The 19,325-nt window shown below is 44.2% G+C and overlaps 1 protein-coding gene across 1 annotated transcript in view; it reads left to right on the top strand.

Annotated features, from left to right (window-relative positions):
* The window catches only part of LOC309526190 (E3 ubiquitin-protein ligase TRIM7-like), a 31,790-nt gene extending 20,081 nt beyond the window's left edge, over positions 1–11,709 (top strand). Inside the window, exons 4-10 of the mRNA XM_082212105.1 lie at positions 2,798–3,224; positions 4,874–4,969; positions 5,673–5,903; positions 7,401–7,423; positions 9,257–9,375; positions 9,659–9,694; positions 10,728–11,709. Coding sequence (XP_082068231.1) covers positions 2,798–3,224; positions 4,874–4,969; positions 5,673–5,903; positions 7,401–7,423; positions 9,257–9,375; positions 9,659–9,694; positions 10,728–11,242 — 1,447 coding nt within the window. The 3' untranslated portion in view covers positions 11,243–11,709. The remainder of the gene's footprint in view (positions 1–2,797; positions 3,225–4,873; positions 4,970–5,672; positions 5,904–7,400; positions 7,424–9,256; positions 9,376–9,658; positions 9,695–10,727) is intronic.
* The last annotated feature ends 7,616 nt before the right edge of the window (positions 11,710–19,325 follow it).

The raw sequence follows: 19,325 nt of genomic DNA, 5'->3' as shown, positions 1-19,325 counted from the left end.
TGGGAGGTTTTCAAAGAATATCTGAAAAATATAGTAGTTTAAATTCTGTTGCAGCATTCGAGGAACTTCAGTAATAGTTGCAAGGTAGATATAAGAAATTGGATATATTAAGAAAAAGTTTAATTATGATAAAATTGTGTTTTGGCAATGAGTAATATGAAATCGAAATATGGAAAATCGAAAATTGGGTCTTTAGTGTTAAGACCAATATATGTTTTATTGTTTGCTAAGAAAATTATGTGTCTATGGTTATTCCTGTGTGTTATTTGGTATTTGTGTTTTTTTCTTTTTTCTTGCCGTATCAATAAAAATCTTAAAAGAAAAAGAAAACGTTAGCAGGATTTTAATCTCACTTGGAATGTAACAAATGGTATGGATAATATGGAGTGATATAAAATGTAGATTAAGGAATAATATGCAGTTTTAAATGTTAACGATAGGACCCATGAAAGGGATGGGGGGGGGAGTCCTGAGTTTCAGAGTAATCTCCATATACGGAGATGTATTTGGACCGTTACAAAATTATATTTGTAAAATCAAATAAAAATGATTTAAAAAGGAAATAGAACGCATGTAACTTGTGCGTGTCTGGATAGGCTTGTCTACACACAAATGTTTTAAGCAGGCGGCAAAAATAGCACAGTGAAGGAGCCTGTCCAATGTTAATATGAAGGCAGTTCCAAAGAGTGGATGCATCCACGCTAAAATATCAATTTCTTACAAGTACAGAAAAGCGTGTGGCACCTGTCGGAGCACCAGTTCTGCAGGTCAAAGGGGTTGATATGGTGCAGCTGTAGAACTAGCAAACCACCAAGTTGTGGCCGAACGCTTATTAACTTGCAGCCTGCAAACTGCAGACCACGATTTTGCAATGACGCCGGAAATCGGCGAAACTCCTCCCGCAGGATCAAGAAGCGAGGGCGTGCCCGTATAAGAGCGTTCCAAGAGCCGCTGATTGGCTACGGCGTGGAACGCGGTTGCCCCGCCCCGCAGTTTATTCATTCATAAAACGTCCCGCTTGTTAGCAGGGCGGCCGCCTGTGAATTTCGAAGCTGCCCGAGTTTTTGGCGCAGATTTTGATTTCGGGTTTTTCAGCGCCTCTTTTTTACTGCTGTGGCGTCTCCGGTGGCTTAGATCCAGGCGGCCTCACCTTGCTCACCTCCGCCAGGTGAGGGACTTTGCAATTGGCTACTTTGGGTGGACTTCGGGGGGGGGATCCCTCCTTTTGGGGAAAGGATGAGTCAGAAATCGAATAAGCAAACCTACAAATATTTGAAGCGCTCCAGATGGAATGAGCTAAGCTGGTTTGCTTCTCAGCTTCTCATTCGGTGCAGAGAGCTTCTCAGCGTCTCATTCGGTACAGAGAGACTCATTCAAATAAGGCTGCTGCAATCCTTTTGGCAAACTCTGCGTTGAACGGAGTAAAGCTTGCTTCTGAGTAGACATATGTTGGATTGCATTGTAAGTGTGCCCAATACTGTATAGGCCTATTTGCCAGCACGTTGCAGTTCTTTATTATATTATGGTAGTTATTATATTATGGTAGTTCTTTATTATTATTGCTATTATTTATACTTTTCAGATTCATACATTTCAATAATTTTAAAATCATTTTGACCTTTCAAAACCTGACTTCCTTCTCGCTCTTTCGGCAGTTCCTTAAATTTATTTATAATATCTTCTGCATAGCCAAATGCATTTAATTTGCTCATTTATTCATCTACTTTAAATATATAATCTTATGAAACTGCAGGTTATTAACAATGATCCTGCCAACCTTCTTATCTGTTCACAATTTATCTGTAAATATTCAATAAACCACTTCCACTCTTTTATAAAAAGTTTGTTATCTTATTTATCTGGTAAGTTTTGCAATTTATGCGTTTTCCATAAGTTTTTGTATCCATTCTTCCTTTGCTGGGACGACGACGACTTTCCATTTTGGGGCAAGTAATATTCTTGCCGCTGAATAAGTTTCTATACAGTTTCTGTCCCTATAATTCCCAAGAGAAAACCTTCTGGTTTTTTTTTTAATGAACATTATTTTCAGACATTATGGTAGTTCTTACTTAGGATCATAGAACTGTAGAGTTGGAAGGGACCACAAGGGACATCTAGTCCAACCCCCTGCAATGCGGGAATCTCAGTGGTCTGCTGTTCATGTTAGAGGCTGTGATTGCACCTCTTGTATGGGATATTCATACCGCTTCTAAAGATTTTATAATAATAATAATAATAATAATAATAATAATAATAATAATAATAATAATAATAAATTAATAATAATATATTATTTATACCCCGCCCATCTGGCTGGGTTTCCCCAGCCACTCTGGGCGGCTTCCAACAGAACACTAAAATACAATAACCTATTGAACATTAAAAGCTTCCCTAAAGAGGGCTGCCTTCAGATGTCTTCTAAAAGTCTGGTAGTTGTTGTTCTCTTTGACATCTGGTGGGAGGGCATTCCACAGGGCGGGTGCCACTACCGAGAAGGCCCTCTGCCTGTAACCTGGCTTCTCGCAGCAAGGGAACCGCCAGAAGGCCCTCAGTGCTAGACCTCAGTGTCCGGGCAGAACGATTTTATCAGAAGTTATATACGGCTTGCTTGGCAAAAGAAAACAACAGTGCCTTAAAGCCATTTATTGTAACATGTTCCCTAATTTATTACCTAGGCCAGGAGGTATGTTCCCTTTACAGTGCCCTGTTTCAGATTAAAGTTCGCGGTGACCATAAACCTGCACCTCTTTTCAAGCTGCGGCTCTTTCTGAAGGAGGAAACCTCTCTCTCTTGACAGGAACGAAGCCATGGCTGACGAGAAACGCAGGAAGGCATTTCAGCAAGAGGTCACCTGCCCCATCTGCCTCTGCTACTATACCAGCCCGGTGGTGCTAGACTGTGGGCATTGCTTCTGCCGTATGTGCATTGTGAGATGCTGGGAGGAGCCGGGCAGAGATTCCAGGTGCCCCGAGTGCAGAAGCACCGTTGCGAGGAACTTGAAGGTGAGCCGAAATATCTCCAACTTTGTTAAGATGCTCAGGGACTGGGACGCTTCCGCAGAGAGAGAGGCTCGAAAAAGGAGGTCGGAATGCCAGAGGCATCGGCAGCCCTTGGATCTGTTCTGCGAGGACGACCGCGTCCCCTTCTGCGGAGATTGTGCCGGACCCCAAGAGCACAGGGGCCACAGAGTGGTCTCCGCGGAAGAAGCCGTCCAAGTATACAAGGTAATAATGAGCGGTGGATGGGAGTGGCCCCTTCAGGGTTCAAATTCTGCTCATAAATCTGTTCAGTGGCATAAAGACTTGGGAGATTGCAAATACCAATTTGGGAGCCAGCACCCAATTCTTTCTCTCTCTAGATCAGGTATGGGGAATCTTATATGGCGGCCAAGAGGGCCAAAATGGAGCCCTGCAGGCTTTCGCTGCGCATGCAGCTCCTTGCCGATCACGGAAACGTCCTCCTGCCTCTTTGGCTGATTTTCAAAGCGATCACAGCGGACAGAAGCGATTGCAGTGTGTGGGCAATAAATCAGAACACACACAAGGTGTTCTCTTATCTTCTTAGCCTTTAATCGTGTAGCATAACATCATAAATTACACCCGGCGAAAGCTCGCACATCTTTCCTCTCGCATAGTGTATGAGAAAAAAACACTCAGAGTAAACCACTCCCGTATGTGTAACGTAACCACGCCTCAAGATGTGAGACGTCACTCAGAACTCTTTAACCCTGTAAGTTCTGAAACCCTTAACATCTTATGCCCTCCTGATGCTGAGAGCCAGTGTGGTGTAGTGGTTAGAGCAGGCATAGGCAAACTCCGGCTCTCCAGATGTTTGGGACTACAATTCCCATCACCCCTGACCACTGGTCCTGTTAGCTAGGGATGATGGGAATTGTAGTCTTAAACATCTGGAGGGCTGGAGTTTGCCTATGCCTGGGTTAGAGGATCGGAGTAGGAGACCCGGGTTCAAATTCGCACTGAGCCTTGAAGCTCACTGGGTGACCTTGGGCCACTCACTGCCTCTCAGCCTAATCTACTTCACAGGCTTGTTGGGAGGATTACATGAGGAGGAGAAAACCCTGGAGAAAAGGGTGGGATAATGAATAAACAGATACATAAAACTACAACTCCCATCAGCTCCACCAAGCATGGACAATGGGAGGTTGGATCACTGGCCCCTGAAGGTTGTGAATCGCCCTGAGATCTTGCGGCAGCTAGACTGGTGACTGGGAGTGGTCACCGGGACCACATAACACTGGTCCTGAGAGATCTGCATTGGCTCCCAGTACGTTTCCGAGCACGATTCAAAGTGTTGGTGCTGACATTTAAAGCCCTAAACGGCCTCGGTCCTGTATACTTGAAGGAGCGTCTCCACCCCCATTGTTCAGCCCGGACACTGAGGTCCAGCGCTGAGGGCCTTCTGGCGGTTCCCTCATTGCGAGAAGTGAGGTTACAGGGAACCAGACAGAGGGCCTTCTCAGCAGTGGTGCCCGCCCTGTGGAATACCCTCCCTTCAGATGTGAAGGAAATAAGTAGCTATTCTATCTTTAAAAGGCATCTGAAGGCAGCCCTGTTTAGGCAAGTTTTTAACATTTAACGCTGTATTGTTTTGAATACTTGATTGGGAGCTGCCCAGAGTGGCTGGGGAAACTCAGCCAGATGGGCGGGGTATAAATAATAATAATAATAATAATAATAATAATAATAATAATAATAATTCATTAGATTTAGATACAGGAGATAATAAATAATAAAATAATAATAATAACAATGAAAGCTAAGAGCAAATGGTCCCCCCACACCTGCTCTATGTGACTGTTTTGATGGGTTTGTGCAATGGAAAACTCAAGAAAGCCCTTTTCCTTTCCTTCCAGGGACAGATAGGCAACTGCTTGGTGACTTTGAAGGAAGAGAGAGAAACACTTGTGGTCTATAAAACAGAAACAGAAACGGAAAGGCAGCACCTGATCGTCAGTATCGCTAGGACTGGGAAATGAATGAGTTCTAGAAGCAATATTTTTTGGGGGTGGGGGGAGTTGAATATTAAATACATCCCACCAGATGTCAAAGAGAACAACTACCACCAGACTTTTAGAAGACATCTGAACGCAGCCCTGTTTAGGGAAGCTTTTAATGTTTGATGTATTACGGTATTTTAATATTTTGTTGGAAGCCACCCAGAGTGGCTGGGGAAGCCCAGCCAGATGGGCGGGGTAATAATAATAATAATTATTATTATTATTATTATTATACAAATGATCTGGAGCCATTTTTCCTGGAACACATTATAAGGTAAAGGTAAAGGGACCCCTGACCATTAGGTCCAGTCGTGACAGACTCTGGGATTGTGGCGCTCATCTCGCTTTATTGGCCGAGGGGTCCTGCGTACAGCTTCTGGGTCATGTGGCCAGCATGACTAAGCTGCTTCTGGTGAACCAGAGCAGCGCACGGAAATGCCCTTTACCTTCCCACCGGAGCGGTACCTATTTATCTACTTGCACTTTGATGTGCTTTCGAACTGCTAGGTTGGCAGGAGCAGGGACCGAACAACAGGAGCTCACCCCCTCGCAGGGATTCGAACTGCCGACTTTCTGATTGGCAAGTCCTAGGCTCTGTGGTTTAACCCACAGCGCCACCCAATACCCTCACCCACCCAACTCTTATCTGTGGCAGAGGCAAATAGAGAAAGAGAGAGAAAAGACGGTGGCCGAGTTCAGACGTCTGCACCAGTTCTTGGTGGAACAAGAGGACCTTCTGCTGGAGAAAATGGAAGAGCTGGAGGAGGAGATTGCAAGGAAAAGGGAGGAGCACCTGGACAGGCTCTCCAGGGATCTCATACCCCTTGAAACTCTCATCCTGGAGATGGAGAAGAGGCTTCAGCGGCCAACCAGTGAAGTCCTGCCGGTGAGACTGTGAAATAATAATAATAATAATAATAATAATAATAATAATAATAATAATAATTAATAAATAATAATAAATAATAATAAATAATAATAATAAATAATTTATTTATTTATATCCCGCCCTCTCCAGCCGAAGCCGGGCTCAGAGCGGCTAACAACAGTAAAAGTAACACAATTTACACAAAATCACAACCAATTAATTGAAATACATTCTAAAATCAATTCATTCTAAAAAACAAGCAGGCCAGATCCCTTTGCGGTACAAGGCTGGCTCCAAATCATTGTGCGCCTCTGGCTATGTAGGGTGGCAGCCAAGGCTGTAGCAGTCGGGAGCAGGAAAAACATGAGACGAATTCATCTTAAGAAACCAGAAGCATTTTTGCTAGGGATAACAGGGGATGAATTAAAAAAGGAAGATTACAAACTATTCATGTATGCAACGACCGCCGCTAGAATCTTAGTGGCTCAGAAATGGAAATCCCAAGAAATCCCAACTTTAATGGAGTGGCAGACAAAAATGTTTGAATACATAGAACTGGCGAAATTGACTTAAAGATTTGGAACCAAAAGTAAGCAAAGTTTGAGAAGGATTGGAGTAAATTTGTTGAATATATACGGAGTAATTGTAAGGATTTAAAAACTGTATCAGGATTAATGTAAATCTTGTGATGTGGATGGAGTGTAAATAAGAAACTGTAAGAAAAGATTTGAGACATGAAAACCGTTGAAGGGATGGAAGGAAGTCTGGGCGCAATAAGGCACATTGAAAATAAGAAGACATACAAAATTTTGAATGTAAGAGTATTTATTTTATTTGTTGTTACAAAAAAGCAATAAAAAGTATTTGGAAAAAAAATATTCATCTTAACGCAGAGTAGAGACACCTGCTTAAAGCAAATGGGATCGGACGTTTTCTGCTCTTTGCTCATGGTTGGTTGTCTAATGGCTTCCAATGGCTCATTCCTGCCCCACTTCTGAGCTTCCCAGAGGTTGATGTTGCCAGAGGGAGGCTGCCCTTTGCCTTGGTCTGATACATCAGGGCTTCTCTCCTGCTTCCTTTTAAGAGGTTGTGTTATCTTCTGGGGCTGCATAATTTCCAGCGCTGAGGGCGTTTAGGCAGTTCCCTCGCTGTGAGAAGCCAAGTTACAGGGAACCAGGCAGAGGGCCTTCTCGGTAGTGGCACCCGCCCTGTGGAACGCCCTCCCACCAGATGTCAAAGAGAAGTACAACTACCAGACTTTTAGAAGACATTTGAAGGCAGCCCTGTTCAGGGAAGCTTTTAATGTTCAATAGGTTATTGTATTTTAATATTCTGTTGGAAGCTGCCCAGAGTGGCTGGGGAAACCCAGCCAGATGGGCGGGGTATAAATAATAAATTATGATTATTATTTAGTCGGGTGCTTATACTTCACCCTTCAGGGCATGGGGTTGGGCGGGGATTGTATGGTCTGGGGCAGGTACTGAGCTCCCTTTTCTTTCCCCATTTTTGCTGCAGGATATTGGAAGCCTTTTGAAGACGTAAGTGGATCTCACTCACTTCCCTTTGTTTCATTGGTAATGGTATGCCTACAGGTCGAAAACATGGTGGTGTTGAGGTTTGTTTGCCCTTAAGCATCTAATGCCTTTTTACGGTCATAAATGGGTGTCTTGAAGTTGAAACCTGCCCTGTTTTCATTCCAAAAATCACTGGTTTTAGCAGTGCTTCTTACTGTCTGTTACATCCATTTGCTGCTATGGCAGTTTTAATGTCTTCCATTATCACATGGTGGCTGTTATGTACTGAGTTGAATAGGATCCAAAATGCAGCAGTCTGATTGGTCCTAGAACAATGCAGCAGTATGACTGGTCTGCAGGAGCCACCCAATCCAGCTCCAGATGGAAGTGAATCCACAACCTGATTGGCCTACAGGAGAATTCCGGAATTAGCCAATCACGTGCAGCCCATTGTGTAAATAATGTATATAAAGCAGATACTTTGGGGGAACTTTCATTCCTCCTCACCACTATGAGCTGAATAAAGAGCATGAAATCCACTCTCGACTCCGAGTATATTTCAGTGGCCTTCCATATCCAACAGAGAATTTCTGGTCACTCTCTCTGATGTGGCTGTTGTCACTCTTTCCTCTGCCTGTAATTTTTGTGTGGTTTTAAACTGACCTCTGGCGAAGCTCTGACTAGGTCTGGGCAATATGTCGAAATATCATCCCAAACCATTTGAAGTCCATATCATGCTATCATAGAATCATAGAATCATAGAGTTGGAAGAGACCACAAGGGCCATCGAGTCCAACCCCCTGCCAAGCAGGAAACACCATCAGAGCACTCCTGACATATGGTTGTCAAGCCTCTGCTTAAAGACCTCCAAAGTAGGAGACTCCACCACACTCCTTGGCAGCAAATTCCACTGTCGAACAGCTCTTACTGTCAGCAAGTTCTTCCTAATGTTTAGGTGGAATCTTCTTTCATAGTTTTCATAGTTTCATAGTTTCATAGTTTTTGATCTGGCAATATATTGCAAATCATGATCTCCGCCCCTCTCTCTCCCCTTTTGTGTGTGTGTGTGCTACGCAAAAATCACAATGTGGGGGAAACTGTTCAGACATTGCGATATATCAGTATACAGTGGTACCTCAGGTTAAGTACTTAATTCGTTCTGGAGGTCCGTTCTTAACCTGAAGACCACTTTAGCTAATGGGGCCTCATGCTGCTGCCGCGCCTCCGGAACAAGATTTCTGTTCTTATCCTGAAGCAAAGTACTTAACCTGAAGCACTATTTCTGGGTTAGCCGAGTCTGTAACCTGAAGCGTATGTAACCCGAGGTACCACTTTATCACGATGTTTAGCTGGTGATATTTCACAAAGATGAAAACCAAATATCACCCAGCCCTAGTTCTGACAAGGAGCTGAGAGGCCTCCACTTGGCTAAGTAAAATGTCATCAAAATAGGGATTAGTTAGGGATACCAAACATCAGAAGGTCTGTTATACTGTGGTACCTCTGGTTACATACACTTCAGGTTACAGACTCCGCTAACCCAGAAATAGTGCTTCAGGTTAAGAACTTTGCTTCAGGATGAGAACAGAAATCGGGCTCCGGCAGCGCGGCGGCAGCAGGAGGCCCCATTAGCTAAAGTGGTGCTTCAGGTTAAGAACAGTTTCAGGTTAAGAATGGATCTCCGGAACGAATTAAGTACTTAACCTGAGGTACCACTGTACAGAGTTAAGCCATTAAAACAAGAACTTTAATATAGTGGCCATACCTCTTCCTTCCATTTATTTTTGTTCAGTGCAATCTAGGACTTTGGACCAGATGGAGAGCTGTTAGGATTCTTTTGTTTTGTTTTGTTTTAAGGTTTGAGGAGAGAGAGGTGATTAAGACACCGGTGGTTTTTTCTCCTGCATTAAACTGGAGGGTGTGGGAATTCAGTGATATGAACCCATTTCTGGAAGGTGTCATACAGGAATTCAAAGGTAAGGAAGAATGGTTGCAAGGATTTTGGGCTGGCTATGATTTTGGTCCAGATCTGAGTGTGTGGCGAGGAGCAAAGTCCTTTGTAATGTTGCCGGGGACAGGACAATAGAGAAAGCTGTTATTGTTCATTAGTGGAATGGGCTCTGCTCAACATTCCTCCTGCAACCTCAGCCCATCATTTTGTTCTTCGGAATTGTTTTGAAGTTACTCTTCAGTTCATCTTTCCGGACACTGTAGAAACCATATCAGTGTGCTGAATCTCTCTTCCTTTTCCTTCCCCAGATGCCCTAACATCTGATCTGAAATATCTGAAGAAAGGTAAGCAGAGAGGTCTGATAAAGATCTGGATATCAAGCCTTCTCAGGGTTCTGATTCTCTTCTCGTTCAAATGTGGGCAAAGTCTGGAAGAAAGAGGCGCATCCTTATCTTCAACGTGGTGTCTGATTTTTAGGGTGACAAGACAGTTTCCCAAGACAGTTTTGAAGCTCAGGATGTTTACTGATCCTTCTTCCAACGGATTCTTAAATATTTATATTTTATTAAGTTTCTGTACGGCCCTTCATCTGAGGATTGTGTGGTTTACAATACAGTTGTACCTTGGTTGTCAAATGCCTTGGTACTCGCATGTTTTGGCTCCTCAACGCTGCCAATCCGGAAGTGAGTGTTTTGGTTTGCGAACTTTCTTTGGAACCCGAACGTCCAACATGGCTTCTGATTGAGCGCAGGAAGCCATGCCTTGGTTTCTGAACATTTTCAGAAGTTGAACGGACTTCCAGAATGGATTCTGTTCAACTTCCAAGGTACGACTGTACAGTGGTACCTCGGGTTACAGACGCTTCAGGTTACAGACTCCACTAACCCAGAAATAGTACCTCAGGTTAAGAACTTTGCTTCAGGATGACAACAGAAATCACGTGGCAGTGGCAGGAAGCCCCATTAGCTAAAGAGGTGCTTCAGGTTAAGAACACTTTCAGGTTAAGAACATAAAAAAATTCCTTCCAGTAGCACCTTAAAGACCAACTAAGTTAGTTCTTGGTATGAGCTTTCGTGTGCATGCACACTTCTTCAGATACGTGCATGCACACGAAAGCTCATACCAAGAACTAACTTAGTTGGTCTTTAAGGTGCTACTGGAAGGAATTTTTTTATTTTGACTATGGCAGACCAACACGGCTACCTATCTACTACTGGAACCAGGTTAAGAACAGACCTCCAGAACGAATTAAGTTCTTAACCCGAGGTACCACTGTATAGAAAACATTAAAATGCATCACATGGCAACAACTGGATTATGATCCCTGTTCTCTTCTGTTTGTTCCCCCTCCCCACAAAAAAACAACAACTCCAATAGCAAAAGTGACTCTGGATCCAGAGACAGCTCACCCCCAGCTCATTCTGTCTGCGGATCGCCTGAGTGTGACGTGCGGAGATATGTGTGAAGAGGTGCCCGACAACCCAAAGAGATTCAGCCAGCTCACCGTGGTGCTGGGAAGAGAGGCGTTCACAGAAGGCCGATATAGTTGGGAGGTTACTGTAGGGAATGAGGAAGAGTGGGCTCTGGGGGTGGCCCGGAAATCTGTGAGGAGAAAGGGCATGTTCAACTTCACTCCCCAGGAAGGGGTCTGGGCTATGGGGAAGTGGAGGGGTCAGTACAGGGCCCTCAGTGATAATCCTTATCACCTGCACCCCAGCGGCGAGCTCAAAAGGATCCGAGTGACTCTGAACTACACTGGGCAGCGAGTTGCCTTTTTTGACGTCGACAGAGGAATCGCCCTTCTTGCCTTTGCAGGGGGTTCCTTCTCCGGAGAAGACCTTCTCCCCTTCTTCTGGCTGCAGGAAAGAGCCCATCTCAGGCTCTCTTCGTAGAACAGCCAAAACAGTGCAGGAGGTCAGAAGAAAAATATTGCACTTCTGCCTGCTGGGTGGTTATTTTTTTGGGGGGGGGTCAGCAACTGGGAGTTTTGGAAAGACCTGGGGAAAACACTCTCAGCGCATTTGAATGACAAGTGAATGCCTAGAAGGTACAAAATGATATTATTCCCTAATATGGATTCCTTCTCCCCATGGCCCCCCAAAACTGACTTACCACTTCAGACATGTCAGTGCTACCTATATGCTAATAAATGCCATCCTACAGGGTAAGTTTATTTGGGGGTGGGGTTGTGATTGAATTATTGTGATCATTGTGAAAGTGGACAATATTTCATTTTATAGCACTTTTTCCCTTAAAGAAAATTGGCAGTTTGTTCAGCAAAAGTATCACTGTATTCTAAAAATAATAATAATAGAATTCAATCAAGACATGTTTTTGGCACACGTGTCCATCTTGTGTACTTGTATTAATGGGTTCTTTTGATTTCTTTAGACTGTAAAAGCAGACTGTACGTATATTTAGCTCTTTATAATAAAATAGTATTCTTATTTCCGAAATAGATGTACTTAAAGTGTCTTGCTTCAAAATACAGCCAAGCCATGCTAAAATAAAATGGTGTGGAGTAATATAGTAAAATTTATTAGTGTTAATGAAAATCTGGGGTGATAAGGGTTGCAGCCCGGAAAGCAGCTAACGCAGCTCCAATTTTTAGCAAGAGATCTGGGGGAATCTTGGAAATTACAGGCCGGTTTGATTAACAGCTGTCCCAGGGAATCTGGTGGAAAGTATTGTTAAAGATTAAAATAGCCAAGTCTATAGAACAGTGTTTTCCAAACGTGGGTCTTCAGCTGTTTTTGGACCACAACTCCCATCATCCAAAGCTAGCAGGACCAGTGGTCAGGGATGATGGGAATTGTAGTCCAAAACAGAGAACCAAGTTTGGGAAACCCTGATATAGAAGAACAAGCCTCGCCAAACCAGGAACCAGCATGACTTCTGCAAGGGCAGGTTGAGTCTCACAAACCTGTTATGAGTTCCTTGAGAGCATCAGCAAGCAGGTCAATAGCAACTTGTAAGGTCACCATACAATTATGAGCATTTCCCAAGCATGTTAATTTGTGATTTAAGGACATTGCTGTTAGGAAGGAGGGGGTGTGGATCATAGCTATCAACCATCCCTTATTTGGCGGGAAAGTCCCTTATCCCAGCACTGTGTCCCGCTGCTGTCCCTTATTGATGATGTCCCTTAAATTTCCTGGGTTTCAAAGGAAGCAGCTCCTCTCCCTCCCTCCCTGCCGGCCAGGGAGGAGGGAGGCTCCAACTGTGTTGCTTGGCTGCGTTGCTCACCCAATAAGAACGACTGGGGGGTGGAGCTTGCATGCCTTGGTGCCGATCAAATCGGCCACGTTGCCTGGGGACTCGCCTTTGCTCAGCGCTTCCCAGCGGAGAGGTGACGGTGGTTTCCCTTGCTGCATTCCCTTTGCTGGGTTGCTGCGCTGTGGGAACCACCGCTTGAGGCTTCGTTTGACTGCTGGTTGACTAAAATCCCTTATTTTGGCTGTTGATCCCTTATTTTCGAGGCTGCTGGTCCCTTATTTTCAAATCTGTAAGTCGACAGCTATGGGTGGGATATATGATCCAGGATATCCCAACTTTACTTGGGAACTTGTAACAAACCTTAGCATTGAGTGCAAGGCGCTCTTCCTGCTCCTTGTGATACCCAGGAATTGCTATTATGGTGCTGGACAATGAATGGAGAACGTAGCCATTGTGGTTTGTAGTTACAGATAAGCTCAGCATCTCTGAAATTACAGCCGCCTTGCTTGGAACCAGAACCAGTGTGGCTGATTTTTCTGACATGTAACACATAGATGGGTGGCCTAGAAATACTCTTAATGATTGATTGATTGATTGATTGATGTCCCTGCCACTTTCCCCTTGGGAGTTATAGCAGCTCCAGTGCATTTGTAGATTTCATGTGACTGAAGTCTTACGCAGAAGGAATTCACAAGGAATTGTTAGTGCGGAGAGGCCTGATCGGGTTAAAGTCTTAGCTAGTCCAGCATCCTTATAGTTTATCAACAAAGCCATGGGGAGCAGAGTCCTTGGAGCTTCTGTCCTTGACTGGCTACATTTCTCGTGGCAGGAATTTTGATTAAAAAAAAATAAAAACAAAACTTTATTAGCAAAGCCAACAGGCCACAGCTGTACAAAAATTAAAAATGAGAATAGGGATAAAAGGAAGAAAAGAACAGACAAAAGGAGGTCCGTCGGGTGAACAGGTCTGTCACTCAGATGGTGGCCCTAAATTTCACAGCTCTCTCGATGTACCTCGCGACCTTCTCTGTTATCTGACTGTTCGTATCAGATAATAGAAAATGCAGTGTAATGTCTGTTGAACGGCCGGGGTTGGAGAGAATGAGTGGAGTAATAATCTCATTCCTTAGGTCTTTGTAAAGAGGGCAAGAAAAAAGGACGTGGGACACTGTTTCCGTGTTACCATCTCCACATGGGCAGAGTCGTTTTTCAAATGGGGTCTTTTGGTAACGACCTTCGAGTACAGCAGAGGGAAGAACATCCCATCTAGCCAATGTAAAGGCACGTCTGTATTTTGGGATGGTTAGTTTAGACAAATATGAGGCTGGAGAGTCAAAATGAGAAGGGGGAAAGTAGGTGTACCATGGGCACAGTTTCTTTAAGATAGTCAGGTTGTTTTGTCGTTCGATGTCTTTCAGGCGCTGGCCTATTAGACTCTTTGCTTTGATGAGGCCCATTGATAGTAGGGACTGTGAGTGCAGACCGCATGTAAGGAGTTTTTTATGCACAGTTTTAAACCACTTGCTTTCGTAAGGATCTTGCATTACTAACGGCAGTAGACCAGGAGGATTCAGATTAAGACGAAGCCAATAATTAAGTGTTCTCTGCCAGGTCCGAGTTTCCACAGATGGAAGGCAGGCCTCGAGTCGCAATGCTGCGTTTGGAACACAGGGGGGGACACCGAGTATTTGCCTTAGAAATTTGGACTGGACAGTTTCAAGACTGGAGCAATGGGTCCCCGTCCAGATTTGCGCCCCGTACAATAACTGCGCCAGAGGTTTTGCTTGATAAACTTCAAGGGCTGCTGGGATGTATCTGCCCCCCTTCGTATAGAAGAAGCGGGACAGCATCTTGATGCTTTGAGCAGCTTTTTCTTTGGCACATTTTTGGTGGACATCCCAGGACCCGGTCGACTGGAAAACGATACCCAGATATTTGAAGGCTTTGACTTGTTCAATTGTCTGGTTATCCATCCTCCAGCTGTACTGTCTGTGTTTCCTTGCAAAAACCATGATTTTGGTTTTCTGATAGTTTATTGCAAGTTGCTCTCTTCTACAGTATGCTGAGAATTCATCTATGAGCCTATTTAAGCCTATTCTTGTTCGGGATAGGAGTATCGCATCGTCAGCGTACAAAAGCACTGATATTGCTTTGTCAGCCAGTTTGGGGGCGTGGAAGTCCGGAGATGACAAACAGTTAACCATATCATTGATGTAGATGTTGAATAGAACTGGAGCCAGGATACAGCCTTGCTTGACCCCCTTACTGACAGGAACTGGTCCTATAAGATGGCCATTTAACGAAGTTCTTACATGCAGCACCGTGTCTTTGTATAAACAGCTGATCAGAAATAATAGTCTTTTGTCTATGCTAGAGGTGCTCAATTTATCCCAGAGTCTTACACGTGGAATTGAATCGAAAGCAGCCTTTAGATCAATAAAGGCTGCATATAACACCCCACGGGATTTTTTGGCATATTTGTCAATTAAATAGGCTAGGGTGAAGCAATGGTCTATGGTGGATCTGCCTTGCCTGAAACCCGCTTGCTCTTCCGCTAGAATAGCTTCAGTTTCCAGCCAGCTAGTTAGCTTGGTATAAAGATGTTTGGCATATAGTTTGCTGAGTATAGGCAGAAGGCTGATTGGTCTATAACTCGCCGGATCTGTCATGGGACCTTTTTTGTAGATTGGGATAATTATTGCCTCAGTCCAACCATCTGGGAGTAAACCCGTTGAGTCGATCCAAGAAAACAAAGATGCCAGCAGGGGGGCCCACCAGCCAATGTTGGACTTCAGAAGTTCGGCAGGGATGTAATCATTCCCTGGGGCCTTGTTGTTCTTTAATTGTACAATTAAATTCTCAACTTCCTTCGGAGTTACTGCTGGCCAATGAGGTAGGTCCTCCAGTTGAATGCATAGTTTGTAATGTTGGGCTTCCTGGTCATAGAACAAAGATTGAAAATGGCGCAACCACTCCATTGGTTCCACTGTACAGATGGAATTAGTGCGCTCCTGGTCCAGTAGACCAGATATGGTTCGCCAAAAGCAGGTAGTATCTTTCTCGTGCGATGCCTTAACCAACCTGTGCCATGCGGCTCTTTCAGCTTCCAGTTTCTTTCTCCTTAATAATTGTTTATACGACCGTCTCAGATAAATATAAGCGTTAAGTAGGAGAGCAGTCCCTGATTTCCTGTATCTCCGATAGGCTGTTCTCATTTGTCTCCTTGTTTGCCTGCACTCCAGGTCAAACCAGCTAGCTCCGTCCTTTGCCCTCTTTGTAGCGGAGCTATGTATCACTGTTGTTAAATGGGGTTTCAATCTTTCCAAGAGTAATTTAAAGCGTTCCATAATCGCAGCTGCTGAATTTCCTGATACAATAGCGGAGCGAATAAACTTTAACTCCACTGACTGAAGAAGGAGGGTTAGGTTTTCATTCAATATTGGGGACCATTTGAGTCTTTTGGGGGCTGGTATATCCAAATTTACAGAAGGTATATATTGTGGCTCGGCAATAGAATAGTCAAAAGGCCCGCCTACAAGCTCTAAAATTAGAGGTAGGTGATCACTCAGAGTATTATGGCCCACTTGAAACTTCCTTATAAAGCTGTGAGCAAATCTTGAGATTAAGATATAGTCTATAACACTTCCCCCAGCCTTGGAGAAATGGGTATATTCCCCGGGGCGGTCCCCCTCTATATTGCCGTTTAATATCAGCAGTTCCCTCCGTCTAGCAGCCTGCACTAAGCAGAGACCTGGGAAATTACTTCTACTATCTTTGGACAGACGTGTCGCGCCAATATCCGTCTGTTCTTCAGTGTCCAAAAATTGGTTGAAATGAGTGTGTAGACTGTTGTCATCTGTCCCTATACGAGCGTTGAAATCTCCACACACAATGGTCAGGGCAGACGGGTAAATAGATTCGAGTGGCTCTAAAAACGCCTCTAGCTCAGCCCATGTAGCCTTAACAACGGGTTTTTTTTGGCCTGGGGGGATATAGACATTGACCAGCAAGAGAATAGTTCTCTTGAAGCTAAGTAGGGCGGCTGTTGCTAAAGAGTTGCAGTTGGGTAGGGCTGTTAGGGAGTGCGCTAGCTCCGTGGAAATGAAGCAAGCTAGGCCACCACTGGATCTGCCGCCCCTTTGAGATGGAGAGGCAGGCAGGTAGTGGCAATTATACCCATTAAGGAATATAGGGTCATTCTGCCATGTCTCCTGAAGGAAGATGATGTCAAATTGCTTAAGGTAACACAAAAATTGTTGATTATTTTTCTTGGCGTGCCAGCCCGCGATATTCCAGGACAACACTTTTAGGCCCCGGGCCCTTCGGGGGGCTGGATCTATGTCACCACCATGTCCAGCAATTCTTTGGTGTCTAAAAAAACACACCCGTTGGTTCTTTTCGAGGCTGGCTGCTTGGAGAGAGTGTAGTGATCCTCTTTTCTTGGTGATTTGGGGCTAGGTTTTGGAGTTGGGGGGGAAGCTAATTCATTCGGAGACAATTTAAGATAGCTGTGCCAGGAGCTTTGAGGTTTCACACCTTGCTTTGGTCTTACTTTATTGTACATCACAGGGGGCTCTGATTGTAATTCCACGTCCACACATTTAAAGGTGCCTCCCACTGTCTTCTTATCCACCAGACATTTGGGAGATATAGGCTGCACATAAGGGTCCTTCATTGTCTCACCTTGATCATCCTTTTTTTCTAGTTTGCTTCGAAGTAAATCAAATCTTTTCAGGATCTCAGTTTGAGCTGGAGAATGCAGTGACCAGAATCGCTTTATCAGCGAGAGTTCTTCCTCCCAAACGGAGTCCTCACTGTCCCACGTGGGAGGCTCGACGCCAGTTGGGTGTGAGGCTTCCTTTTTTTCATTTAGTGCTGTTTGGTGGGGATGATCCTGCTGGAACTTATGCTTTCTGTTTCGATGGTTTTGGTGGTTGGTTTTTTCCCTTTTGTGAACTTCCACTCCTATGCTCTTGGGCCCTATCAGAGGGGTTGCAGGTGCTCTATTTTCAAATATTCTTAACAGAACTATTCTTTCTTTTTTGAATAGGTTTTTAGCTCTAAAAATGAAACTGGCCAGATTATGATCTAAAAAAGTAATCAATGCTCGTACCGAGCAATCATCTTGATGTAGATACTCTATAGCGGCTATGTCAGTTGCTTTTACTACCCCCGGTAAAATGCCACTTATAATAGACAAAAAGTGGTCTGTACGGTCCAACCCTGCGTAAAATCTAGGCGGTTTAGGGTAATTAGCAAAGACAAGCTTTTGTGGGATTAGGACTAAACTCCATTCTCTTTTGGGACACAACATCTGTCGAACTTGAGAGGAGTGGTTCCCCTCGATAGTTTGGGTCGCCTGCTCACCTCTATCTACTGATTCTGTACTGGCCATGAGAGGACTCTGGGGCAATATGACTGCAGATGGATCAGTTCCTTTGTCCCAGCTCGGTGTTGATTCTTCAGAACTTGATTTAGATTCTTTTATGGGAGTATCTACTTTACGTGTCTCTTTGATGGCACTCGACTTGTATTTGTTTTTTCCACTTGTAGAAAGGGATGGAAGAAGGTTAAAGAGCTTCTGCCAATATTTTTTACAGGTACGGTGAGTTGCCTTAAGCCGCCTTAGGTTTTTCATGTTTTTGCTTTTCTTCCTCTTAGGCTCAGCTTTTTTCCTCCGGGGTTTACTGGGGAGTGGTGGATCCGGGCTGGCTAGGGGATTTGTATTCTGGACTGAAGCGCTCACATGTTGTTTGAAGTTATCCACTAGGGTCAGGAGCAGCCCGTTTGTTATCGCTAGAAAATTTTTAACGTTGAGGAGATCCTTAGAGATCTGGTATATCTGCTCCTGAAGATGATCACCCCACATTTCTGTTCCACAGTCATTGGCTTTCACCCAGTGGGATGAAAGATTACCTCCAAGTTCCAGCGGTGACAAATGAGGATTGGCATCAGATGTGTTGGCTGTATTAGCCTTTGTAGCATTCTCTGCTATGGCAAGTTCTTGAGCCAGATTTGTTGGATGGCTTGTCCACTTGTTGTTTGTTTGCAAGTCCTTTAACTGTGTTGACCAATCCAGCACTGTAAGTGGCAAAGGCATAGCTACATCTAGGATACTCTCATTCAGAGTTCTCTTGCTCGAGTCTTTTTGGGGAAAGTAGCTGGTAATTTTACTTTGTCTCCTTCGTCGTTCCATCGGCCTCTGTGGTGAATTAGGCAGAATTCCTTGGTCCTTGTAATTTTTCCTGGTGAGGACCATAGTGGGTATATGGGTATATATGGATGTATGGTAGGGGGGTGCTTGCTTACCGGCGGCTTATCTTTTGTTCTAAGCTGGAGTAAACAGTAGCAGAGGTGCCGATTTATGGAAGTTTATGGAAGTTGCCTCCTGGACCTCTCCAACCTCTCCAACCTGTTAAGTTCTCCAGCTATTTACATCGGGGCTTGTGAGGTATCAATCATTTGAAATGTTGGAAAATATTACTGGTCTTAAGCTTCTATATTGTGCCTTGTTTCGTTTAAAGTTCAGCTAGGTCTTTCTCCCTCATTCAACAACCTCACGACGTAACCAATAAGGTAACTAGGCAATATAACGATGCAGTAACGATGCAGTAAAAAGAAAACAAAAGTCCCTTGTAATAATTATCGGGTTGGACTTGCCTTGTGTTTCTTGGGGTTATAGCAGCTTCATCTCCTTCCCTTTTTTTTTTTTGTAGATAAAAAGCTCGGCGTCTTCCGAAGGAGTAGTTGGCCTCCCCC

Source organism: Podarcis vaucheri, assembly GCF_965113315.1.
Source record: "Podarcis vaucheri genome assembly, chromosome: 2".
Taxonomy (NCBI): Eukaryota; Metazoa; Chordata; class Lepidosauria; order Squamata; family Lacertidae; genus Podarcis; species Podarcis vaucheri.
Note: the sequence above shows the minus strand (reverse complement) of the source record. Positions and strands in the feature narration are given on the sequence as shown.